Raw genomic sequence first — 27594 nt, 5'->3', positions numbered from 1 at the left:
AGACAAAGGTCAGAAGGAATATCAAGGCAGAGACCTAAGAAGAAATTATCATGTTTCTTCGTGAGAAGCAAGATGTGTTTGCATGGTCTCACTCAAACATGACACAAATCGACCCCAACATAATCTGCCATGCCCTGAATGTGGATCCAAATGTTGCCCCAATGCAACAAAAGACACAACTTCTTGATACGAAAAAGGCAGAGGACTTAAAGTAGACGTTGACAAGCTGCTCGGGAATCAGTTTATAAGGGAGGCTTAATATCCCAAGTGGTTGGAAAAATCGGTGCTGGTCCCCAAACCTAACGAGACATGGAGAACCTACATCAATTTTACCAACCTTGGTCTTCAAACAAGTCAAGCTTTATTGATGAAGATCTTGGAGAAAACTAGTAACCTTTGTGAGTTAGGAGACAACGTTTTGGGGAGAGAGTAGAGAGTGGTGAATTGACCAAAGTCTAAAATTAACTCCTTATATATAGTAGGATCCCTCATTCGTGTTAACCAATGAGATTAGACTATTTTAAACTATGTTTTGGAACCAAAACACGTAACTATACGGACAGCCCGCGCGATGCATTGCCTATTTGGGTTGTCTTAAGCCAGGTTATGCATTGCCTCTCAACATGCGATGCAATGCCTATTGCACTGAGTTTTGACCTGTTACATCTCCCCAAAACACCTCCAAATACCACCAAATTTTTTGGGCACTCTTATATACTATAAAGTAACACTTTGGACCCAACAAGAGAATTTTAAAATGCCTACAATAAAATTCAACCCGCTCATGTTGACTTTAGTGAAATCGTTATTGTAACGACCCGGATTTTCAAGACTCGATAATGCGGAAATATAAATGTTTTCATTTAACAAAATGTCTCAAAAACCCGTATAAAAAAAAAAACTTTTTAAAAAGTCGTATGGCCATACTTAACACTTAGTTTCAACATATTTTATAAAGAGTAGAGTGAGCCTAGTTTAGGAAAATTACACAACATTTCCAAAAATAAAACGGCTTCCCAAAAGGTCGGTCCACATGTACATTTGCAAGGAAGACTCCAGCGCTCACTGCTCTGCCTTGCCCTTGCTCTTACCTACAACATGAAACAACTAGGTAAGCGAAAACGCTTAGTAAGATCAACTTTCAAACAAAGCATGTAGAGAATTAGGGTTCCGGACCCATCCGGACCTTAAACAATCAATTTCAAGAACGCTAAAGCGTCCTAGCAAACTTATGGTCATGCCTGATAACCAATGATAAATTAATTCGTAACTAGATAAAAATCCTGCACTTAGAAAAATCCCAGAACAAGCAGATATATTATATCACAACTATATCTTATCAACAATTATATCCCTGCACTCAGAAAATCCCAGAACAAGCAGATATATTATATCACAACTATATCTTATCAACAATTATATCCCTGCACTCAGAAAATCCCAGAGCAAGCAGATATATTATATCACCAAATAATTCGAGACCAACACTCGACAATTTCCAACAATTCATGCGTAACGCGCCCTCCAACATAATTGCTAATCTGTAAAAGAGAACTGAGTCCCCACACTAAGATCTAGCCAATAAATATTCTCATCAAGGGTAACTATCGTGTTACTTAGGGCATCGCTACATATTCAAGAGTGTAATCCAATTTACACGGTTTTATGGAGACTTCTATGTTAATCAGTGGTGCTGGTGAGCAGCTGCCCCTAGGGTGTTCAACCTCACTCTATCTTGGCAACCCCTAGTATCTCTAGGCACTCTCACGGAATGGCCAATATTCACGGCTGCTATCCGGGAATAACTTATCAGAGCACTTGCTCGGATTCTAACCGTCCAATGATTAAGTAAGCATGAGGGCCCCTAGGTCCCATTTATCTTGGCGCCCCTAGGTTTAACCAGCTTATCCTCATCTCATGGCCACTCGTCTCGGTAATGAACCGGACATAAATAAAATCAAGCAGTGTGACGGGGATCAACCGTCTAGGATATGACGGACTTCTACCGTTCATATTTTCTAAATCAGCACTCACTAGACTAACGTCTCTAAGCAACTTTCTATGACAGCCTATGTATATGCATGTATCCCTATACTAACATACAAGACAATAATCATTTCATGTTGCAGCCATACAATATAAGTTGACTTACTTGGAGTCCTTAGCGCTCAGCAAGTTTTCACCCTCCAACGTTCAGTCCAGTTACGCTTAGCCAATACTGTAGTTATCCATACAGTATACTCGGATTAATTATGGCACTCATAATTCATTATTATTATTTTGGGCAGTTTAGTCATTTTAATAAAAGTCATTTGTAAGGATTTACAATCCTTATTTGGTTTTAAACTTATTAAGGAAAGTTATACAAAATATTCGAGACTAAACCTTAAGTCTCGGGGAGACCTATCCTAAGGTCTCGATACCTAGGCTCGGGTATCACAATGGTATTTCCCACAATCCGCTAAAAATCTTATTCTTTCCAGGTATCGCTATTAACCCGCACTTTCGACTAGTCGGTTAAAATATGTAAGATTTTAGCCGGTATTATATCCAGAAAATACAAATAAATTCCTTAATTATTTTTAAAGAAAATAAACTCTTTAAATTTTCCTTTTATTTTTCTTAAGGTTTTAATATCTAAAAACCGTTTTAAGAAAATTGCCTAATTTGTCTTAATTAGGAAAACCGTTATAAATTTCTCATCTTGACTAATTAATTTTCCAAAAGCAATTAATCAATTTTACTTACTAGGAAAATAATTTATTTAATTATTTTTCTCAAAATATAGGGTTTTAATCCCTCTTTTAATTTATTAACTATTAATAAATTAAATCTCTTATTTTTAGAAAGAATAAAAACTCTTTAATAAAAATATTTCATTTAAACTCAAAGGGTAAATTTTAGTGAAAATATGATTTCAAGACTTACCATTTTATATCTTGAAATAAACAAAATTTTACTTTTTACCTTATGTTCCAAAATCTCATTTTTACACTAAGTGTGAAAAACCTAATTTTCACATTTTTAACTACATATTTCGTTAGTTCATAACTTGAAATGTACTTACCCAATTGTTACCAAAATTTCCCAATTCCATTTTTGTTATGCCATTTAGGTCTTTGTAAAATCTTAGGTCAAAATGAGCATTTTTTATTGGTGAAATCATTTTCCAACAATGAGGTAAAAATGACCTTATTTTCAAGTCCTTATTTTTTTCCAAACTTTGACAGTTAATAACTTTCAAACCGTTTAATATTTTCTTACCAAATTTTACAGTGGACTAATAGGTTATGCCAGAAATATGTCCACAAAATTTTAGAAAAAACTGGGTTCATTTGACCTATACAGTGGCTGTCCAAACTTGGTTCCAAAAATAAGAATACGAAAAAACAGTTTTTTACCTAATCTTTGAAATAGCATAACTTACTCATTTCTAAACATTTTTTTGTGTTTCAAAAGCTCAATTTTATGTACTCAATCTCAAAAACATCACAGTACAATTTAATTTAACAAAAACAATATACAGTGGCTTCTTGACCCCTTGGAAGTCACAGCTCAAAACATGTTTTGTTTTAGGGTATCCTACAAAACCCTTGGGGGTTTTGGTTCCCATTTTCAAAAATCAATACTCATGCATCATAAAAATTATTAAACAACTACCATAACCTTATTACATCATCAACAAGAAACTCTAAGCATTAGATATACAAAATAATGCTTAAAACTAAAAACCCTACAACAAAATCATCAAAAGTAAACTTTTTACCTCTTTGGTGTTCTTGCTTAAGGTTTGGACCTTCCTATAAGCTTTGACTCCTTCAAAACCTTTCAAAAACCCTAACAAACTTCCCCCAACAACATAGTCAATTAGCTATTTGAAACTCTATGCTTAAAACTTTACAAAAGTCTAGATTAATGAAACTTTACCTTAGGGAAAACCCTTCCTAGACCAAGACTTAGCTTCCAAGTTTCTTTGGTGTTCTTGGGGTTGCAAATGGAGAGAACACTTGAGAGAGTCTTCAAAAATCAGATGAGAGTGAATGAGGGAGGGAGAGTGGTCGGATTTGGGGGTTAGAATGGCTCACACAACTCTTCAAAATATCACAAAACACTTGAGTGATTTTCTACCCACTTGCCCACTTGACTTCTTACACCTTTTTCACTCTCATTAAGTTTTAATCACCAAACTTACTATTAATTAATTAAATTAAATGTCTCTCATATTTAATTTAATTAACCACAAAATAAAATTTAACCTAAGGTCCATTCATGGAATAAAATTCCCCATTTCGGCAAAATTAGGCATTTACCACAAAATGCCTTAAAATTTCCATTTTCTTTTAGGTTTATTATTTTTGACCAAACTTTAACTTTTATGAATGTATTTTATGCCCAAAATATAATTGCCATGATTTTTCATTTTATTTTCCGAGATTTTTACCCGATCAGGGTTTTTGTGTCGGTCCAGGACCGAAAGTCTTATCTTGACTTTTAAAATCACAAAATTCATATTTTGGCTAGCAATAACTCATGGAATACTTACAAACAAAATATAATATTATTTAAAATAATATTCTTAACCCAGGGGAAAAATCCCGACCCGAGTCGTTTAAAGGTACCCAAAAACGTAGGACGTTACAGTTATGATTTTGTAGCTCTTTGTGCATAACTAATTTCACTATGTATTTAACCAATCATAAAAATGCCCCACTTGGTTAAATACATCCTCCATTTCTAACCCAAAGGATATTAGTGCATAAAATAAAGTGCATTTTTGTTTGAACTTTATCTTAGGTAAAATACTTCAAAGCTTTATCGAAATGCTAAGTATTCTTAAAAGGTTGAACCGAGAATTCCCAGTGTGACACCCTAATTTAACTAGGACATATTCTTTGAATTAACATTTTAAATGCAAAAGAAAGTAGTCTTTATAAATGCTCTAGAGCATAGTTTCATAAAGGATAAAGTCGAAACATGTAAATAATACAATATGTCCCAACATAAAATAAATGTATTTCATAAAACTAATAATAAACCATGGTGTTCTTAGGATCGTTGTCGTGCATGTGGTCCCCTCATAGAGCACATACACTTTCATGGAACGATCCTTGCTCACCATGCTATTACATAATCAATTCTTGCATGTGGAGAGGAAAAAGAGGGTGGGCTAAAGCCCAGTAAGGGGAATCAAACCAAACATCAATATAAATCAAACTGCATATATCCAAACAATTATCTCATATCATAACAAGGCATAGCATCATAAACATCATCACAATCATCCTACATAAAACCTATGTGCGCACTATACATGTAAATGTGAGAGACAACTACGAGGAAGCTCTTGTGGTCCTCTTTATGACCTCCATGGTAAACTTTGTGGCTACCTTTTTCCACCTTTCACCTTCCCAAGTACATGCCCTGAAGCATATAGCATACAACATGCATTCCATAAACATTAGCAATCAAGAAAACATGTTTAACCTTCTTAGCTTGGCATGCGTGTGGAGTCTTTTAAAAAGGAGAAAGTGATTTCTCTTTTAATGATGAAAACTTGAACATAAAATAAGAGCCTTATTGTAAGAACCAACATCATGCCCAATGTAACGCCCTGGTTACCCCAGAATAGTTACGGTGAACCAGAAATTTGACTCATTGCCTGAGTCCTTTGGTTAAAAACGTGTTCTACGTGTTATTAATAGGCTAAGGTGAAAACCAATAAAAAGGAAAGGATATGTTTTATTTGATACATAAAAATGTTCATGGGCCCACAAGAACATTTACAAGTTATTTACAACTCAAAATGGTCATTACAGTTCCAAAATTATAAACCTGCCGACCTAAGCGGCAAAAATAGGGTAAACCCCCTAGTTCCTCTGAGAACTCTTTGGCCATGGTGGTCAAGCGGCCGCATATGTACACATCACCACCTAAGCTCTCCACTCAAGGCTGGGTGAGCTTTTCTTTCCCTTTACCTGCACCACATAGCACCCATGAGCCAAAGCCCAGCAAGAAAACATAGCATTATATGTAAACATCATCAAATGATTATCATTATAATCACACAAAGCCCATACATATTGCCTTTAGAGCATTTATTTTCGGATGTTGATGGCTCATTGTTCACCCTTTTTCCACCATTTTTACCATTTCCGTTCTCGTTGCCTTTGTCGTTGCCATTTGGTTTATCTGACCCATTGGCAGCTTTGGCGAGATCTTCCTTTGGTCCCTTGTCCTTCGTAGGTGATTTCCCCTCGTTGGCAATCGCGTCCTCGAGCTTGATGTATCGATCAGCTCGATCAAGAAACTCCTGGGTACTCTTTACCCCATTCTTTCTTAGGTTGTTCTAGAGGGGAGAATGGCGCCTTACCCCAGCAGTTAGGGCCATCATTTTTCCCTCGTCGCCCATTGTTTTAGCTCCAACAGTCGCTCGTATAAAACGCTGAACGTATTCCTTCAAGGGCTCTCCCTCCTTCTATCAGATCTCGACTAGCTGGTTGGCCTCAGTGGGGTGTACGCGACCAGTGTAGAATTGTCCGTAAAATTCCTTCACGAACATTTCCCATGATATTATACTAGCAGGAGGAAATTTAAAGAACCACTCCTGCGCGGTGTCAAATAGGGTGGCAGGGAAGATTCTGCAGCGGGCATCGTCCGACACCTTCTGAATATCCATTTGTATCTCAAACTTGTTTACATGAGATACTGGGTCCCCATACCCATCGAAGTTGGGTAACACTGGCATTTTGAATTTGCTGGGGGTCTCGGCCACAGCTATCCTTTGTATGAACTGAGTGCCTCTTCTCCGATCATACTCAATGTGTGATGTCCGGCTTCCCACTAACTGCTGGACAGCCTGATTCAGTGCACCAATTTGGGCATGTACAGCGTCTGGGATTGCTGGGGCGACTGGTGCCGGAGGAGCGTACTCATCATGCCTCTCGCGCCTATCATTGAGCACGTCCCTCAGGTCATCTTCTTTGCGCATCTGTTCGCTAGCGCCCAGCTGGTCAAAGACGTTACGATGTATGGGCTGCCCCTCAGCTCTTTGGCTCGTAGGCCTATTTTCTCTTGGTGGGGGGTTCCTATCCCCACCTCTTTCCTCATGCCTTCGACCAGCATTCCTCCTGCCGGAATCGACCTCATTATATTCATGGCTATCTCTAAACTGCAACCGACTATAGCGCGATCGACTGGTCACGTTGTTTCCTCCTCTAGCTGGCATCTCCCGAGCGTTAGGGGGAGGCCTGCGTTGGTCAGTGGTCCCCGTGCATTACCGTGGGGGTCCCCTGACCGCAGAGCTTGACTCGTCGTGCCTTCTGTTAGCAAAAGGACATTGCCCCCTGCTTGGTGGATTTGGCTCATTGGCCCCTGGGCGTCTAGGGCTTCGGGGAGGCTGCCCGGCCCTATTCTGCCTCTGGCGCTGGGGATTGCCTCGACCATCTTGAGAAGGTGGCTGCTGCTCAGGATCCTGAATTGGGATGTCCTGTTGAGCAGCAGGCGGTTGCTCTGGCCTTTGAGGGCTTGCTAGCTGAAGCGGAGGACTCGGATTTGGGGCCCGTTGCGGTGGTGCATTTGGTGGCTGATCTGGTTGAGAAGCCGACACAGCCTATCCCCTAGCCAACTGAATGGCTACTTCTAAAGCGGCTGTGGCATCTCTCTGCCGGCGGTCCAGGTCCGCTTTCCGCTCATTCAGCTCCTGACACTGACGCTCGATTTCCCTCTGTTGTTGCGCCAAAGTCTCCACCGCATTCTCTTGATTGGCCCTCAGATTGGCCAACTCATCTTGCAACACACTTAGTGTTGTCCTCAACATTTCAGAGTCCATTTCTTCCTCCTCAAAATCCAAGTGTGGCTCATTTTCAGCCACATTTGGAGGAGGAGGCTGAGTGGATGCAGCGCCAAAAGTCTGTCCAGCTCTCTTGGATTTCTTTGTCATTTGATCTTCTTCAATTTCTTGATTAATCTCTCAATGAAAGCACCAGAATGTTGACCATTGATTTGTCCAACGACACAGAGTCAAAATAACGACAGGAAATGAGATGAAAACAAGAAGAAAATCAAATGAAAGGTAAATAACACAAAAGATTTATAGTGGTTCGGCCCCAATGAGATGGTAATGACCTACGTCCACTTAGTGTTCTTATTGATATTGAATCCCACTAATGTGATCAAAGAACTAGGGTTCTTGAGTTTCACAAGCCTTAGGAAAATTACAATTTCGGTGGATAATCACATTATGCTTTTCTCTTTGAATACAAAGATTAAAAGTTCAAAAAGTCCAGAAGTCCCTTCCTTGAGCCCTCCTCTTCTTATTTATAGGCTCAAGAGGGTTACATGGGCTGATGGGCCTTAATTACAATTAATATCAGCATATTAAGGTAATAAAAGGAAACATTATAAATGTAATTATTACAAGATTGCGTATCCCAAAGGAAGTAAATGAGAGTATGCGACCAGGCTGGTCGCACCTCATCAAGAGACTTGACGAATCAATAATTATCTGGTCGATGGTCGAACAGGATCTCTTCACTCGAAACTGCCACGTGCCAGCCACGTGTAAGAAAATCTTGCCACGTCATCGGGAGCCGGTATCTTAACATACATACTTACTTAGGGTTCCAGAGGACCTTCAACATAACTTAACATATCTTAGCATATCTTAACATATCTTACCATAGCTTAACATATCTTTGTATATCTTAACATATATTACCATAGCGTCGACGGGTGTAAACTAGTTACACCAGTTACCCAGACTCCTAGAAGAATTCGGCATACTTTCTTAGTCATAGAAAATTTTTATTCAGGAATTAACTTACTTACGTGTCACGGGGTATAACCGGACTCTTATGTCATAGGTGTTAAACCAAACTTCTTACATGTTGCGGTGGCCAACCGACCTTAGTTACATAGTCATCGGTGGCAAACTCATTTCTTACTTAATTCCCCGGTGGCTAGCAGGAGTTCACAATTGTCACGGTAGCTAATTAGAATCAACTTACTTATGTGTCCCAGAGTTTAATCGGACTCTTATGTCACGGGTGTTAAACCAGACTTCTTACATATTGCGGTGGCCATCCGACCTTAGTTACATAGTCACCGGTGGCGAACCGGTTTCTTACTTAGTTCCTGGTAGCTAGCCAAAGTTTGTAGTCGTCGCGGTAGCTAGCCGGACTGCTTACCTTAGTCATGAGTATACGAACCCTCTAGGACCACGGTCTTGAGTAAACATTCTAAGACTAGTTCGAATTATGAGCTTATAACTTAGTTATCGAAACTATTCATTAACGTGTTGTGGACAAACATATCATGTGTTGTCTTACCCGGATTCCTTGCGCTTTCATGTAGAAATCTTTTATCCAGAAGCGAGCCTTCCCGCTTAGATAACAATGTAGTGTCATACAGTGACTCGGATTAATTATGGCATTTGATTAATTAAGTTTATGTCTTTAAGTTGAGCAATTAGGGATAAACTTAACAAATTTCCAATACTTTAAAAGTATTTGTTCTTAAATCTTAGAACTTAGACTAAACCCTTGAATTTTAGCCTTATCACATTATTCATAAAAAATAAAATAAAAAACATGCCTGCAAATAATGGTGTCAGGAATTTGGAAATAAATTCCCGATTGCATATAGAGACCACTTTCTTAAGCCTAAACAAAACTTTCATTACTGCTTTCTTATTTTTCCTTATAAAATAAAAGTGTTAAATGTTATCTCCCCCTTTATTAAAATTGTAGATTAAAACTGTCAATTTTCAGAAAATTAAGAAACTCATAAATTTTACTATCCAAAAAGATTTTATTTTCTCAATTGACCAAATAAATAAATTTTAGTCCTATCTCACACAAGAGTATTATCTTAAGGATTTTCAATAAAATGGAAAAATTCATTATATATTAAGCCACTTAAACCTTAACCCTTAATCCATAGAAAGTTATATTATATTTACTATAAGAAAAAGAAACATAATTTGACTAGTGAATTATGACTTAAAGTTTAAAAAAACCAAATCTGTCCAAAACATAATTTGATTTTACAACTTTTTTAGAAAAAACAAAACTCACAATCTATGGGTATGTCTTAGTCAACTCTTGCAGGGTTTTTAATTAATATAAAAAGTCTAAATAATTAAAACCATCTAACAATATTGATTTTAAACTTGTCAAAATGTTGCTCAAACATGCACTCTTCACTCCAGCTTGCACATCAATTACAAAAAGCTTATAACTTGACCTAGACATAACGTTTTTTTAGTGTTTCAAAGTGCTAAAATCAAGTAACCTTCCTAAATAATGAAATGATGAAAGTCTTATTTGAAAATTTGACCAATAACCTAGGGTTTGGCCCGTTGGAAGCCCCTGTAACAACATCATCTTGGCAGCAATCTGTTTTGAACATCTAAGTTGGAAAATTTATAACTCCAAAACTATACTGAATTTTTAAAAACTATTTCATGGGCTTAATATTCAATATGTCCAGAATAGTCAGTAAAAATTTCATCAAGAAATAATCATTTTTACCCACTCAACTAACTGTTAAAAGGTTTAAGGTCGGAACTGCCAAATCCTAATCCAGCTTGCACTAGATTCCCAAAAAGCTCATAACTTGAGTTATATAAAACGTTTTTCAGTGGTTCAAGATGTTAAAATCATGTACTCTTTCCAAATAATGCATTACAAAAAATTTCATTGAATAACTAGCTTGTTTAGGTATGATTTGGCCCTTTGGAAGCCACTGAAAATTTTTGGCAGCAAGCATGCATCAACCAATCTTATGGAACTTTGGATTCCAAGCTACCAAACACCACATAAACCACATGCATGCATCATCCGCCCACTAAATAACTTTATTACAACCCAAATAACTAATTCAACTCACAAAACAACAATCAAATTCAGATTTGCTAAAGCCATTAAAATGTTATGGTAAGAATCAAGATTTTTACCTCTTTATGTTCATGCCTTTGGGGTGGTTGAGCTCTTAGGGTTTTGGACCACTTCTCAACACTTCACACTTAAATCCCTTCCCATAAACACTAAGAATCATATTATAGAGCTAGAAAAAGAAGAGGAGAGGGATGCTTAAAAAAGTGTTTGCTCTAGGGTTTACCTCTTTCAAAAATTTCCTTCTAAGCTTGCATGCATGTAGATGATGGTGCTCACACTTGCATCAACCACACCTAGGTTTGAAATGATGGATGTGGTGAGTGTTAAACCAACATGCATAGAGTTTTAGAACCCTTAAAGGTTCGATCAACATAAGAAGAAGAAGGAAAATAAAGATGGTAAGAAGAACAAGAAAACTCACCCATTTTTCTTAACTTTGGTTCAAGCTTTTTTGTAAAACCTTCAATGGAACTTCTTCAATGGTGCTCTAAAATCTAGAGAGAGAAAAAAGCTTTGAGAGAGATGAGTGTGTGCTGGAAAAAAATCAAATAGAGTAAGAGAGAGAGAGAGTTCGGTCGGGGTCTTTGGGTGGTGAGGTTGAGTATTGAGTTAGTTTAGTTTTCTTTTCAATAAGAAAAGATGATAACATGGGAAAATAATGACTATTTTTCTTGAAATTCTATTCGTCAAGTTTTTCCCACTCAAGCACTCTACATAACCAGCCACACATGCCTCAAAGTGCCCTTAATTTAAATTTTATTAATCATCAAATAAGCTTGAACATAAGGTCAAAAAGGCATTTAACATAGTGTATAGTTTTGATTAATTTTTCTTAGTGAGAAAAATCAATTTAAATAAAATGTGACATCACCAAACTTATCATATTTTATTATTAAAATAACCTAGAGTTTTTTTTTTTTTTGAAGTTTATGCTCAAACTTCATTTTTCCATAATTATTCCTTCAAGAATATTTTATCCAAGATTTTTACCCGATTAGGATTTGACCCGATCCACAACCAAAGGTCTTGGTTTCTAAATAAAAATTGCACTTATCACAATATGGCTAACATTCAAACATCATGAACTTCTTGTAACATAAAATGTTCCCCTTAAATAATACATAATATAAGGAATTAAATGCCCGAACTAGGCTTTACCTGGTGCCCTAAACGTAAGGCGTTACATAAATAAAAGACATAAATTACATAAGTGACTAAAAAAATCTATTAAAAGTTTTCATTTAAAAGTTACCGTATACTAAATTAATTTTTATTCATAAATTATATAGTAACTAATTATATTATATGACAACTCATTAGTTTCTAAAATAAGCTTGAAAGTTACCAAAATGTATCTTAAATAATAAAATATCATAATATATCCTAAAAATAACTAATTGGTATATTGAGATCTCTACAAATAAGTTTTAGAAGCAACCAAAAAGTTCCGAAATAATATGATCTAAAAATAAAGCTTTTAATAAAAAAAAAATGTGATAAATTAGTATCTTACCAGCATTATAAGCAACCAAAAGGGAACTTTTGCAATATAGAAAAAACAAAAAAATCAGGAATCAGGATTTTCTAATTTTTTTCAAAATCCAGTGTGTTATGCTATATTAATGTGGCACCGATATTTGTGTAAATAATTTTGTTGAATGTGTTTTTGTAAATACTTTATTCTAGGTCTATAATTGTAAATTTCCCTTTTATTTATCTATATTATATTTTAAGTTACAATCTCACTTACAAGTGATAGAGAGAGTATTGTTTATATTCCACCAGTACAACACGTCTATCTATACCAACAAATTTCACATCAAAACGAACAAGAGCTTTTATTAAGCAAAATTAAAGGTCGTTCAAAACAATCCAAAAACAAAACAAAGAGTACGACCTTATTTTTGCACGTCCCGCATTTAAAAACATGTCGCAACAACCGTTGTCGCGAATGATGCACACCCCTGAAATTGCCGTCTCAGCATGCTAGTCTTGGATCGGATTGAAACTCAGTTTCCCAGGTCAAAGCATCAGGCTCCAACTCGCATGATAAGCTTAGACATGGTCCAATGGTAAACCATGCATATGTCAGTTGATATTTCCCATGCATACGTATTTCATCTGTGCAAGGAAACAAAACCAATTTTCAGACAAGATAAAGAGGCTTGATCAAATCTTTTGTTGAACCAATTCATAAATCATTCACCGTAAAGATAAATATGGTAGGATTGTTTTCACATTTGCATGATGATGTCGTGATGTGAGTGATATAAATTCAGAATAACTCAACTTGTCCAAGAAAAGAATTTAAACATTCCAAATCGAATGGGTAATGAGAAATTCATATTATAACTTTTTGAAACTATATTATATCACTAATGTTTAAAAGAGATGATAATTAAAAAAAAAAAACATAACATCTAAGGCAATTTATACTTGCCTCCAAATATTCGTCTAATCCATATTTAGAACCTTCTCGTCCAAGACCTGATTGCTTGACACCTCCAAATGGAGCCACCTGCACAGCAATTTGATAAGACAATATAAATGAAAAAGAATAATTAATTTTGTCAGTGACCTACCTCTGTTGAAATGATACCCTCATTGACACCAACAAGTCCGTATTCCAGGGCCTCAGCAACACGCCATGAACGTGGAATGCTGCTTGTAAACATGTAAGCGGCTAACCCTGCATTTGCAGATTAGATGTTCAAGGCTACTGTAGAATGAAACTGGTTTTCCAAATGCAAGAAGCACAATTTTTCTGTATGGTTTCTGTTGAGACAAATTTTCGAGTGACTGCTAAGAAATAAATGAAATAAACCTGAGTTGGTGTCATTAGCAACACGGATAGCCTCCTCCTCAGTTTTGAACCGCAACAGGGATGCCACAGGTCCAAATATTTCCTCTCTGAACCAAGGGAAAACGTCAAGTGGGAAAATGCTTATAACATAAATAATAGAACTCGATAAACAATTAGAAAAGGAAATGAAGAATCAGCAGATAAAATTTGGATTTTAATTGTATCTCATAAAACTATACAAGCAAGCACATAATAGAATAAACATTTTGAAACAATGAAAAGAAAGAAAAAGGTAAATGTATCTAAAGAATATATGCAATTTAATACATAACCAAGCATTGCAGGAATTACTTAATACTCTAAAGTTCCTAAATTTGGTATTCTTTTTTTTTTTTTTTTGAGAGAGCCTAAATTTGGTATTCTAGACACTTATCATTAAGTTCAATCATTCGCTGTAAAAATCTTGTCTCCATATTACACGTCTCTTCTCTGTCCCACCACTCATAATTTGACAAATCACCTACTTACTCAAATTCATACACATGTATTTATTTAAATACCCGTTTCCATATATAAATGATGATTTGTCAAACTTTACGTGGTGGGAGAGAGAAGAGGCTAGTAATTTGGAGACAAGATTTCTAATAAGATACGTTGATGTAAAAGTCACCAATTAAAAACTGGCATTTAGTATTATTATTATTAATATTAATATAAAAAAACTGGCATTTATTGATTACCTTGATATACGCATCTCATTATTGGTGTCACCAATAATAGTTGGCTCATAAAAGGACATTCCTAGATCATGCCTTTTCCCTCCAAGTAATACTTTTGCCCCCTTCAAATAACAAGAATAATAATGAGAAGCAAGTCAAAGTACTTGTTAAATAATAACATCTATTTACTAAATTGAGATTTCAGATTACAGAGGAATATAGAACGAAGTAGTTCGATGGGTTTGACAAGTTTATTAAGGAACAAAATAGTGGTAATTCACCAAGTTGGACACAATTAGACACAATAAAGCAAAGCAAAAGTTTGCATAAATAGTAAATCAAAGAGATCCCAAAAGGCTAACCTTCGATATGGCATCTTGTACAAGAGACTCTACCTACAACACAAAATCCCATAGCCATCAATATATACATAAAAAATATAATAAAAAAAGAACTGCTATACTTGGATCAAAAAAATAACAGAAACTGGAAAGTAAAAGAAACCTTTGTTACTGCAGCTTCATTTATGAGAGGACCCTGAAAGGACAACAAGAATTAAGTTAGAAGTGACGCCGTTAATGTTATGTAGCTTTCTATCATGGGATTGAAAAGCATCAAGGACTCTAACCAAACTACAAAGTCGGTACGATATGTGTACAAAACTCTTTCAGCATACGAGATAAAAATGGTGTTAAACAATTGATATGCATACAGAGCCTAGTAAAGATGAGTTAGACCAGAAAGAAAACTGGTTTAATATGATTTGGGCTTCTCCTCTTTTAGGATTCCACATCAACTAAGTATGGGATTGGTTGGTGTATTGTTAGGATCCACATCGACCAAGTATGGAATCTGTTGGTGGTTTGTAACTCCTCTCATAGGCTAGTCTTTTGGGAGTGAATTCTACCTAAGTGGTTATAACATCCTCTCAGTTGGTTAAGCTATTGAGAAAAACCCATGGCTTAAAAGTGTTATCTGACTTGGGCTACTCTTTAAAAATTCTACCATTTCTTCACAATGTGAATGCATAAGATGACTCCCTAGTGCAGCAAATAAAGTGAGCCTTGTCTCTATAGTCTATAGTCATGCCGGAAAGAAAGAAGAAAAACAATAAGCATTGAATCCCTCAAAGACTAAAAAATCTACTAGATATATAATATCTAAATTTGAAGTGGACCATGGTGCTTCGCTCAACTTCTGAATAAAAATGAAATCAATAAGGTTGGATTACCCCTTTCAACAATACTTTTTGAGATAGAAATCTGTTAGGCCTCCATTGACTTATGTCTACAGTAGGAAGGGTATAAAGGGTACACGTGTTGCTGATGTAGGGGAATGAGACTTTAGACAGTTAGTTATAAGAGAAAGGACTGTCTAGGAGAGGGTGCACAGTAAGAAACTGTTAGGGGTATATTCTAATCCAGCAGGGATGGGGAGAGGTAGGAAGTAAGTAGAAAATTGTAACCTGTTTGGGAGAGAACTAGGCTCTCGAATTTCCTAGCTATCAATACAATCAAGGCTCATCCATTTTTTCCACTCTGTTATTGCATTTTCTATTCTGTTTCTGGGTTATTTGTCACTTGAATTGCAGGTTCATCCTATCAAATTGGTATCAGAGATTAGATCCAGATGGGACCTAAGAAGGCTGACAATCCGAATGAGATGTGGGAGGACAAGCTGGAAGCAGTGCAATCAGAATTTCAGAAAGGGCTCACAGAGGTTAGATCTGATTTTCAGCAATTACCCAGGGAAATCGACTTGCTGAAAACAGAAATTCAAAGGCTACCTGCGATTGAGAAGAAGATGGACTATCTAGTTACTCACTTAGCTCAGCTGATGCAAGTAGCAGGGAAGGCGACAGTGGAGGGGACAGCGACCACCATTGATCGTCAAAGGCGCGCAGTTGAGGGCGAATCACACCAGCTACCGACTACTCATTCTCCGATGCCTCATCCAAGTCCATCGCACTCGAGGCAATCTGAACAGCCACCACAAGCAGTCGGCCAGGCCGATTCTGCATATACAGGTCTGAAACACAGTCAAGACTATAGGCCTCCCCGAATGGAGTTACCACTTTTTGCTGGAGAGAATCCGGAAGGGTGGATTTATAAAGTGGAACGCTATTTTCTGCTAAGTCGTATGTCGGAACCGGTTATGCTTGAGGCGGCCATAGTGGGTTTGGAAGGTGATGCGTTGACGTGGTTTCAATGGGAACACCAAAGGCGGCCGATTACGTCATGGGCGACCCTTAAGGAAAGACTGTTAATGCGATTTCGCTCCGCCCCTATCGGTTCCGTTTCCGAAGAATTTATGTCACTGGTTCAAACTTCTACTGTCAGAGAATATAGGCTGAAGTGGGAAGCATTAGCATCCAGAGTTCCAGACGTACCTGAACATATTTTGGAAGGAAGCTTTGTGAAAGGGTTGAGAGATGACATTAGAGGTGCTCTGCATATTCTACAGCCTTTAGGATTGGCTAACATCATGGAGACTGCACAAAGGGTGGAAGAAGGCCACCAGTTCTGGGCTTCGGGTCCGAGCCCTAGATCGCACCCTTCTAGGCCCACTTCCAGTTGGGGCCCAATCAGTTCTGGCCGACCCATGCCGATGTCCCATGTGAGTCGTTCGGGATCGAGTTTCCACCCCCCATCGACACCCTTCCAACCGCCCCTGTCGCCGACCACCGTACCCAGCGTGGCTAAGTCGGGGAAGCTGCCGCCTATCTGAAGCAGAATACCAGGAGAAGAAGGCCCGAGGGGTATGTTTCAAATGTGACAAGAAATTCCACAGGGGCCATGAGTGTGACCAAAAATCACTCCAGATTTTGCTCACAGTTGATGACGAAGACGAAACAGTCATGGGGGAAACACCACCATCTTCGCCAGAATCAGAGGAGGCAGGGGGATCGGATGAAACTCTTGCAACACTATCTCTCAATTCGTTGGTGGGGATCTCATCGGCGCACACCATGAAACTAGCGGGGCGTATTGGACAGCGAACGGTGACAGTATTAATCGATAGTGGGGCGACGCACAACTTTCTTTCGACGGAAATCGTTTCGGCAGCAGCGATACCCATCACACCCACATCATGTTACGGAATATTACTGGGCACCGGTGGCAAAGTAAGGGCAAAGGGCATTTGTGCTCAAGTTGAGTTGGACCTTGGGCCATTGCGGGTAGTAACAGATTTCTTACCACTTGAATTGGGCGGTGCGGATGTAATACTCGGCATTAAGTGGTTAGAGACTTTGGGTAATATGCATGTTAATTGGAAGACGCTCGTCATGAAGTTTGAAGTAGCGGGGTCTTGGATTACTCTACAAGGAGACCCAAGCCTCTGTAAATCACCAATATCGCTGAAGGCTATGATTCATACCGTCGAACAGGAGGGTGGTGGTTTTTGGGTGCACTTATACTCGCTGGCAGCGATGTCAGAGACAAATTCAGCGAAGATCCCGACTGAAGTTGCCCAGATTTTGCAAAAATATCAGCCTGTTTTTTCTGTGCCACAAGGCCTGCCACCATCGCGACCCAAGGAGCACACCATTACGCTGAAGGAGGGAGTAGGGGCAGTTTCGGTAAGGCCATACCGCTACGCACAGGTACAAAAAGATGAGATTGAAAAGCTCGTGACAGAGATGCTGAATGCTGGAATAATACGCCCAAGTGCAAGTCCATTTTCCAGCCCGGTTTTACTAGTTCGAAAGAAAGATGGGAGTTGGAGGTTTTGTGTCGATTACAGGGCACTCAACAGAGAAACGGTGGCTGACAAATTTCCAATACCAGTGATAGATGAATTATTGGATGAGTTACATGGAGCCCGAATATTCACTAAGTTGGATTTGAGGTCCGGTTACCATCAAATTCGTATGGCTGCTCAAGATGTACAAAAAACAGCTTTCCGCACTCACGAGGGCCACTACGAATTCCTTGTAATGCCATTTGGACTGACAAACGCCCCAGCCACTTTCCAAGGATTGATGAATGAGGTGTTTAGAGAATTTTTGCGTAAATTTGTACTTGTATTTTTTGACGATATTTTGATTTACAGCCGGTCTTTGGAGGAGCACGTAAAGCATTTGGAGCTGGTTTTACAAAAATTACAGGGGCAGCAACTTTATGTTAATGCAAAAAAGTGTTTGTTCGGACAGTCACAAGTGGAGTATTTGGGGCACATTATTTCTGAACAGGGAGTGGCAGCAGATCCAGCAAAGTTGGAAGCAATGGCCAGCTGGCCGACCCCTAAGAACATCAAAAGCTTGCGTGGGTTTCTTGGCCTAACAGGATATTACAGGAAATCCGTGCAAGGATATGGAAGTATAGCTAGACCACTTACGGATCAGCTCAAAAAGGATGCGTTTGGCTGGAATGCAGAGGCTCAAGAAGCGTTTGAACAGCTAAAAGAGAGAATGTGTACAGTGCCAGTATTAGCTCTTCCTGATTTTTCTGCCCCTTTTATAGTTGAAGCCGATGCTTCCGGGACGGGTTTGGGGGCTGTTTTAATGCAAAAGAACAGACCAGTAGCTTTTTTCAGCCAAATACTTTCGGCAAGGGGGCGCACAAAATCTGTCTATGAGCGGGAGTTAATGGCTATTGTGTTAGCCATTCAAAAGTGGAGACCATATTTACTAGGCAGGAAGTTTATTGTGAAGACAGATCAAAGGAGTTTGAAATACCTGTTGGAGCAGAGATTCATGGCGACTGAGCATCAAAAATGGCTGACGAAAATATTGGGTTATGACTTTGAGATAGTATATAGACCGGGGCGTGATAACAAGGCAGCTGATGCGCTTTCGCGAATGCATGAAGAACCGGTGTTGCTGGCCATTTCAGCCCCTAATATTATATCTATTCCAGATTTACAAGCTCATATTTCTTCGGATCCGACGCTGTCCAAAGTATTAAAGGAGTTGGACGAGGGCAAAGATGGGGGCGGGTACACTTTATCACAGGGCTGTCTCAAGTTTAAAGGGCGTTTGGTAATTCCAGCAACATCGCCATTCATTCCAATCATTCTACAAGAGTACCACAGCAGCAATTTGGGCGGTCATTCAGGCATTTTTCGCACATTTCAGCGAGTCGCAGAGCATCTATACTGGCCAGGAATGCGCAGAGATATTCATAAGTTCGTAACAGAATGTAGTGTTTGTCAGCAGCAAAAATATACCGTGCAATCTCCAGCAGGTTTACTCCAGCCATTGCCGGTTCCAGACCAGATTTGGGAGGATATCTCAATGGATTTCATTGAGGGACTACCCATTTCGAATGGATTTGACTCCATTTTTGTTGTAGTGGACAGATTGAGTAAGTATGGGCATTTTATACCATTGAGGCATCCATTTACAGCAGCTACAGTTGCTACCATTTTTGTCAGGGAGATAGTTAAATTACATGGTATTCCTAGATCTATTGTGTCGGATCGGGACAAGATTTTTCTCAGCCTATTTTGGAAGGAGCTCTTCAAGTTACAAGGGACTTCATTGAATCGCAGCACAGCCTATCACCCACAATCGGACGGCCAAACGGAGGTCGTTAATAGGTGTTTGGAGACATATCTTCGCTGCTTTGTGAGTTCCAAACCCAGCAAGTGGTCTAAATGGATTCCTTGGGCGGAATATTGGTATAACACCACCTTTCATATCTCGATCGGTATGACACCATTCAAAGCTGTTTACCACCGTGATCCTCCTCCAATCATTCCACTTGAGCAGTACCGCACGCCCGTTTCCGCAGTGGAGCAGAATCTGAAAGAGCGGGATGATATTCTGGTGTTGTTAAAGGAGAACTTGCAGCGGGCTCAGCAGAAAATGAAATTTCAAGCCGATAAGAAGCGAAGGGATGTTCAGTTCAGCGTGGGGGACTTTGTATATGTGAAGATGCGGCCATACCGTCAGCGAACAGTAGCCAAAAGAATGAATGAGAAGCTGGCTCCCAGATTTTTTGGGCCATTTCAGGTGCTGGAGAAAATCGGCCAGGCAGCTTATAAGCTGAAACTGCCTCCTGAAGCAGCGATACATCCTGTTTTTCATGTATCATTACTGCGAGCAGCGTTGGGACCAACTCAAACAGCCACCCCACTTCCCCCAGGTTTGAAAGCTGATATGGAATGGATGTTAGAACCCGAAGAGGTGTTGGAGATACGGCCAGGAACGTACAAGACAGCCCCACAAGCGTTGATCAAGTGGAAAAATCTGCCAGAATTCGAAGCTACGTGGGAAGATTTTGGCGTCATACAGGAGCAGTTTCCAGATTTTCACCTTGAGGACAAGGTGCAACTTCGAGGGGACGGTATTGTTAGGCCTCCATTGACTTATGTCTACAGTAGGAAGGGTATAAAGGGTACACGTGTTGCTGATGTAGGGGAATGAGACTTTAGACAGTTAGTTATAAGAGAAAGGACTGTCTAGGAGAGGGTGCACAGTAAGAAACTGTTAGGGGTATATTCTAATCCAGCAGGGATGGGGAGAGGTAGGAAGTAAGTAGAAAATTGTAACCTGTTTGGGAGAGAACTAGGCTCTCGAATTTCCTAGCTATCAATACAATCAAGGCTCATCCATTTTTTCCACTCTGTTATTGCATTTTCTATTCTGTTTCTGGGTTATTTGTCACTTGAATTGCAGGTTCATCCTATCAAAATCCCTAACACAATTTTAATCATTGAGATAGCATCATCGCCACATCATTGAGACACTTTTTTTTCTTAAAAAGAAATAAGCATTACTGATGAAAAGGAAAAATAAAAGGACAAGATGTCTTTTTAAAAATAAATTGTCAAGTCTTTAAACTCTTTGGTATTAAAGATCCAAAGTGCAACCTAGTGTTTAATACTATCCCAAAAAATGTCACAATCCTTCTCCTTGACCTTCAAAAATTCTGCCATTTCTTTCTCATCAATATGACCAGCAAATACCATAATAAGGTCTAGGACTTGTAGTTGCCAGCATTTGAACCCGAGCTGTCTTACTTTAATACATTAGAGTATCAATATCACCCATCCAAAAGTTTAAGTGTAGATCAACATTGAATGTGATACCTATGAACAATTTACACAATCTGGATATCAATTGGACAGCCAAAAAATTTAATACATTAATCACCTACCTGGACCACATCATCACTAAAACCATCACCAACTTTCAAATTTTGGACAGCTTCTGAGAAAGCATTTGCAAATTTCTCATAGATACCTACACATAAAGTGAAGTTAGTGCAATGCACAGAAAGACTACCTTTTGAAAACATATATACCAATTAATCGTACAATGAATCAAACCAAACACATCAATCAAAGACTTGATAACAAATAAACTTTGCAATTTTTAATCTGTTAGATGTAAGCAATGAAGACTTCTATAAGAATAAAGAGCAAAGGAACAGAACTAATAAAATAGGTTGACAGCACAATTTCCAGTTCACAGGATAACAATAAATCAGCACAATCACACAGAAACAAAAAACAAATGAAACTCTATATTGAAACAGACCTGCTACTATGACACATGCTTATACTTTTCATGGGAGTTGAGCAGGGGGAATGAGAAACAGGTTGCATTACTTTCCCATATAATTTATAAAACAAAAAATGAAGCAAAATAACGTCTAAAGAACTAAGATATAACAACTTAAGATCTTACACATTTATACTTGCAAGCACATAAGCAGATGACAAGCAGAAATAGAGCCCCCAAATCCAACTTCAAGCACACAACTACATTTCATCTCTAAACATATTTTATTCAACAAATTAATAAACGCAACAGTTTCAAGCAGCTACAAATAAGGCCATAACAATCGATACCTTCTTGGACAAGTATCCTGTTGGCACATACACATGTTTGTCCTGCATTACGAAACTTTGCTGCAAGCTGTAAAATAAATTGCATGGTTTAGTAGATGATTATAGCAAAATAATCATATCCCTGAATTAATAATGCCAAACAAACAATACCCCTGAAGACAGACAATAAAATAGAAAAAGGCAATACAAACATGTCTTCCTTAGCTTAGATTGGAAGATTGTTAGACAAAACATGTTTTACTTAGAATGTAGGACTGTTAGACTAAATGATAAAAAAAAAAAGGTGATCGATAAGAACTTTTATGTTATCAACATATCTGTCGATTTCCCACTACTTGTCTCTGTTGCTTTAAAAGTTATCTAGAATGCGAAGTGATTAAAGCAGTGACAAGATTATTTTATTTGAAATGTCCAACAATTTTATCCCAATTCATGATTCTTTTGTGATAAGTCGTCATTTCCTTTGTGGGCCATGCAACTCCATCAGCTCAGAAGACTGATCATTTGATCCCCGCACTAGTTGATAACAAATGCCTTGAATTATATAGAAAAGTTAATTTTAATTTCCCTGTACAATCCTCAAACCTAGCAGAAAAACAAAAGGCAACAAACAATCTGAAGAAATGAAGAGAACAGTACTGAATTTTCTTATTTTCTTGAGAAAAAGATTTACAACCTAATATATATACACAGCAGGTGGCTGGCATACTAGACCACAGAAGAGGAAAATATAGAATCCCTAGGAATTCCATTAAGTATAGAAGAACAGAAGGACAATAATAAAGAAAACTGAAATCTATTCTAATTAAAGACAATAAATAACTTCATAACTTTCTACACTTCCCCTCAAGCTGGGTTGTATATATTATACAAATCAAGCTTGGAAATCAATTCATTGAAGCTGACCCTTGGTAGAGCTTTGGTGAGAATGTCGGCTATCTGAAGTCTTATTGGAACATAGTTTAGTTGCACTATTCCATTGTTGACCTTCTCTTGGATAAAGTGTCAATCAATGTCGATGTGTTTTGTTCTGTCATGAGGGACAAGATTTTTAGTTATGCTAATAGTTGCCTATTTGTCACTAAACATCTTGATTGTGTCCTTTTCCTCAAGGCCACATTCCTTCACATATTCCTAGTGCAAGAGCATGTTATTTTGATTCTGCACTACTCCAACAGACAATAGCTTGTTGTTTGCTTCTCCAAGGACGAGATTTCCCCAGACGTATGAATAATAATAACCAGCGGTTGACCTCCTCTCAGTCAACTCTCCTACCCAGCTAGCATCTGTGTATATCTCAACCTCAGTTCTTAGATCTTTTTGAAGAGCAAACCATGTCCAAAAGTCATCTTCAAATATCTTTAAATTCTGTTCACTACTTCCGAATAATCCTCACTCGGATTATTCATATGTTGGCTCACTACATTGACTAAGTAGGCAATATCAAGTCTTGGGTGTGACAGGTAGATTAGTTTGCCCACAAGTCTGATATTTTCCCTTGTCAACTAGGATACTTTCTTCATTTTTGTTTAGCTTTTTGTTGGGATCCATGGGTGTGTCAGCAGGCTTACACCAAGAAAAACATTCTCGCTTAACAAGTCAAAGATATATTTTTTTTTTGGATATGACAATTCAATCCTTAATACTAAGCCACCTTCATTCCCAGAAAGTATCTGAGAGTCCGAGATCCTTGATTTCAAACTCACGGAGTTTGATAATTTCCTCTGAATCATCACCTACCAAAATGATATAGTCTCATTGTAGTTGCCTCTAAAATTGGATTTAATAGTGTATCAGCTTAACACTAATGGTATCCATGTGTAATCACAGTTTTGGCAAACCTGTCAAACCAAGCACGAGGAGGATCATTTCAAGCCATATAAGGATTTTTTTCAACTTACAAACCAACTTGTTGTTTGAACTATTTTCCAAGTCCGGAGGTAAAGACTTCTTCTTCGAGGTTCCAATTCAAGAATGCATTTTTAACATCAAATTTGTGTAGAGGCCAATCTTGACTCACTGCAAGAAAGAGAAGAACTCAAACAATATTGAGTTTGGCAAGGAGTGCAAAAGTTTCTTGATAGTCTATCCCATATGACTATGTGAAATTCTTTGCTACAAGTCTGGCTTTGAATCTTTCGACACTACCATCTACTTTGTATTTGACCGTAAATATCCTCTTGCAGCCTTCAGGATTTTTTTCATGAGGTGATGTTGTAAGGGTCCATGTGTCATCACTTTTTAGAGCCCGAATTTCTTCCTTAACCACTTGTTTCCATGTTAGAACCTTTAGAGCCTCTTGGATAGAGTTAGAGTTAGGATCCTGCACACTATTAATATTGGACACATAAGCCCTGTAAGATAATAGCAACTTCCCATAAGCTACATATCTTTCAATAGGATGCTTAGTGCACCTTTGGACACCTTTTCTAAGAGAAATTGGTTGATTAGAATCATCAACTAATGGCACAAGAGAATCATGAGATAAGGATGAGGATTTGCTTCCAATTCTTGACAGTCACAGGGCAGCATAGTGCCCTTTACATGCTCGGTTGGTCTTCTCCTTCTGGTGTAGACACGAAGTTTATGATTATTAGTGTCAAGTTAAGTTGGAGTAGGGATAATTGGGGTTTTTTCATTGGCATGAGTAGTTTTAGTGGCATAGTTTGATTCCTCAAGAGGAGTTGGTTGAGTGAGTGGCTGAAGGTGGAGCAGTTGAAGGAAAAATGGCTTGAGTGTCTCAGAGAAGATCCCAAATCTGATATTCCCTCGAGTTCTCAACCTAAATTTCAGATTTGGGAAAGTAGGATTGGTTCTCAAAAAAAGTAACATCCATGGTGTTGTATACTTTCCTAGTGATTAGAGAGTAACACTTGTATCCATTTTTCTTAGAGGAGAAACCAAGGAAGATGCATTTGAGAGACTTGGGATCAAGTTTGGTGCGGTGTTGTTGGAGGATGTGAACAAAGGAAGAACCAAAAACCTTTAGTGGCAAGCCGAGGGAAAAGGAGCACATAAGTGGATAGGCTTTTATGAGAACATGACGAGGTGTTTGGAATTTTTGGATTCGACTAGGCATCCTATTGATGAGATACGTAGATATGAGTATGGCTTCCCCCATAAATGTTTAGGCACTTGATTAGAGAACATAATGGCACGGGCTACCTCAAGTAAATGTCTATCTTTTCGCTCAGTGATGCCATTTTGTTGAGGAGTATCAACACAAGACCTTATGGGAATGATACCATGCTTGGAAAGATAAGAATCAAGAATGGAATTAAAATAATTGTGGATTTATTTCAGTAATTAGTTAGTTGACCACAGCTGTAAATAGGGATCAATTTGGTATTAATACCAAATATTTTGTATATTTATTCTTTCTAAAATTAGGGGATTTTACAGTTGTACTTTCTAGAATTAGTTATTTGTATTTATTAGGTCAGATCCTAGGTTGTATATATATTCCCTCTCTTTGAGATAATAATACACAGAAAAATATTCAAATAATCACATGGTATCAGAGCTCTCCAATTTTTTCTCCGCCTAGCTCTCCAATATTTTTTTTTTTTTCCTTTCCTCTTCTCCGTGTGTTTCTGTTCTTCTTTCCTGACTGCCATGGCTGCTGAAAAAGACAGCTCCATCTCAGAGGTAACCTCCAAGACCTCCTCACTAGATCAGCCCCTCTCTACTCCAACTTCCTCTCACGGCAATGAAGCTATCTCCCTAGTTACCAGTCACAAATTCAATGGGCACAATTATCTTCAGTGGTCCCAATCTGTGGTGATGTATATTGGTGGAAAAGGCAAGGAGTATCTCACAGGTGAAATCTCTGCTCCAAAACAAGATGATCCTGCCTTCAAAACTTGGAAATCTGAGGCCCTTCAGCAGCTTCTAAATCAGTCCTCCACATCGTTGACTGCCTCTCATGGTACTGGAATGTTGGCAGAACGATGTAATAAATCAGTAGCTTATTTTGTCAATAAAAGAACTACTAAACCTTGGATTCTTAATTCTGGGGCGTCAGATCACATGACAGGAGATGCATCCAATTTTTCTGAGTTTCACATGAGTACAGGAAATCAAACTGTCAAAATTGCTGATGGAACACTCTCTAAAGTTGAGGGTGTGGGTTCAGTCATCATAAATAAAGACCTAACCCTCACATCTGTACTCTATGTACCAAAATTGGATTGTAATTTACTTTCTATTAGTAACTTTACTCGTGACCACCATTGTGTGACTAAATTTTTCTCAAATCTTTGTGTGTTTCAGGACTTGGATTCGGGGAAGAGGATTGGCAGTGCTGAGATGTGTTCTGGTCTGTATGTTCTAAGGAATGAAACTCAATCTACTCGCACAGCCCAAAAATTTAGTTTGCTTTCTTTGAATAACCAATCCATTTCTTGTTCTAATAAAGATAGTGATATTATGCTATGGCACTATCGTCTTGGTCATCCAAATTTTTTGTATTTGTCAAAAATGTTTCCCTCTTTATTTATTAATAAAAATCCAAACTCCTTTTGCTGTGAAATTTGTCAGTTTGCAAAACACACTCGCAATAGTTATTCTAGATCAACATATAAACCATCCAAACCTTTTTCATTAATTCATAGTGATGTTTGGGGGCCTTCGCGGGTCAATACTATAACGGGAAAAAGATGGTTTGTATCTTTTATAGATGATCACACGAGATTAACTTGGGTGTTTCTCATGAAAAATAAATCAGAAGTGGGTGAAATATTTCAGCGCTTTCATTCTATGATTCAAACACAATTTCAAACTAAGATTCAAATTCTCAAAACCGACAATGCCAAAGATTTCTTTAATTCTATTCTTGGTCCTTATCTGATACAACAAGGCATCATTCACTTAAGTTCTTGTGTTGATACTCCTCAGCAAAATGGAATTGCTGAACGCAAAAATCGACATCTCCTTGAAGTTGCTCGATCTCTCATGTTTGGGACTCATGTTCCCAAATTTTTCTGGGGTGATGCCATTCTTACTGCTGCATACCTCATCAATCGAATGCCATCCAAGGTGCTAAAATTTCAAACTCCTTGTCAAACTCTTTTGCAACTATTCCCTCATACTCGGTTCATTAGTTTTGTTGACCCTAAAATCTTTGGATGCATTGTTTTTGTACATATCTATTCACAACATCGTAGTAAGTTGGATCTTAAGTCTATCAAATGTATCTTTATTGGTTATTCCTCCCATCAAAAGGGTTATAAGTGTTATTCTCCTACAACTCGAAAAACTTATAACTCTATGGACGTAACCTTTTTTGAAAAACATGCTTACTACAAATATGAGATTCAGGGGGAGAATGTAAATGAATCTCATCTTTGGGAGAGTATTCCAGGTACCCATACTGACA

The 27594-nt window shown here is 38.1% G+C and overlaps 1 protein-coding gene across 1 annotated transcript in view; it reads right to left on the bottom strand.

The window, feature by feature from the left end:
• Nucleotides 1-12584: 12584 nt before the first annotated feature.
• Nucleotides 12585-27594, bottom strand: part of LOC133818505 (succinate-semialdehyde dehydrogenase, mitochondrial) — a 31458-nt gene continuing 16448 nt past the window's right edge. The window contains exons 12-20 of the mRNA XM_062251406.1: nucleotides 22218-22284; nucleotides 21521-21606; nucleotides 14922-14954; nucleotides 14780-14812; nucleotides 14439-14539; nucleotides 13720-13805; nucleotides 13478-13584; nucleotides 13336-13413; nucleotides 12585-13016 (exon numbers count right to left, since the gene is read on the bottom strand). Of these exons, the coding sequence (XP_062107390.1) occupies nucleotides 12984-13016; nucleotides 13336-13413; nucleotides 13478-13584; nucleotides 13720-13805; nucleotides 14439-14539; nucleotides 14780-14812; nucleotides 14922-14954; nucleotides 21521-21606; nucleotides 22218-22284 (624 nt within the window). The 3' untranslated portion in view covers nucleotides 12585-12983. The remainder of the gene's footprint in view (nucleotides 13017-13335; nucleotides 13414-13477; nucleotides 13585-13719; nucleotides 13806-14438; nucleotides 14540-14779; nucleotides 14813-14921; nucleotides 14955-21520; nucleotides 21607-22217; nucleotides 22285-27594) is intronic.

This window comes from Humulus lupulus, chromosome 2, assembly GCF_963169125.1.
Source record: "Humulus lupulus chromosome 2, drHumLupu1.1, whole genome shotgun sequence".
Lineage (NCBI taxonomy): Eukaryota > Viridiplantae > Streptophyta > Magnoliopsida > Rosales > Cannabaceae > Humulus > Humulus lupulus.
This window is presented reverse-complemented; position numbering and strand designations above follow the sequence as displayed.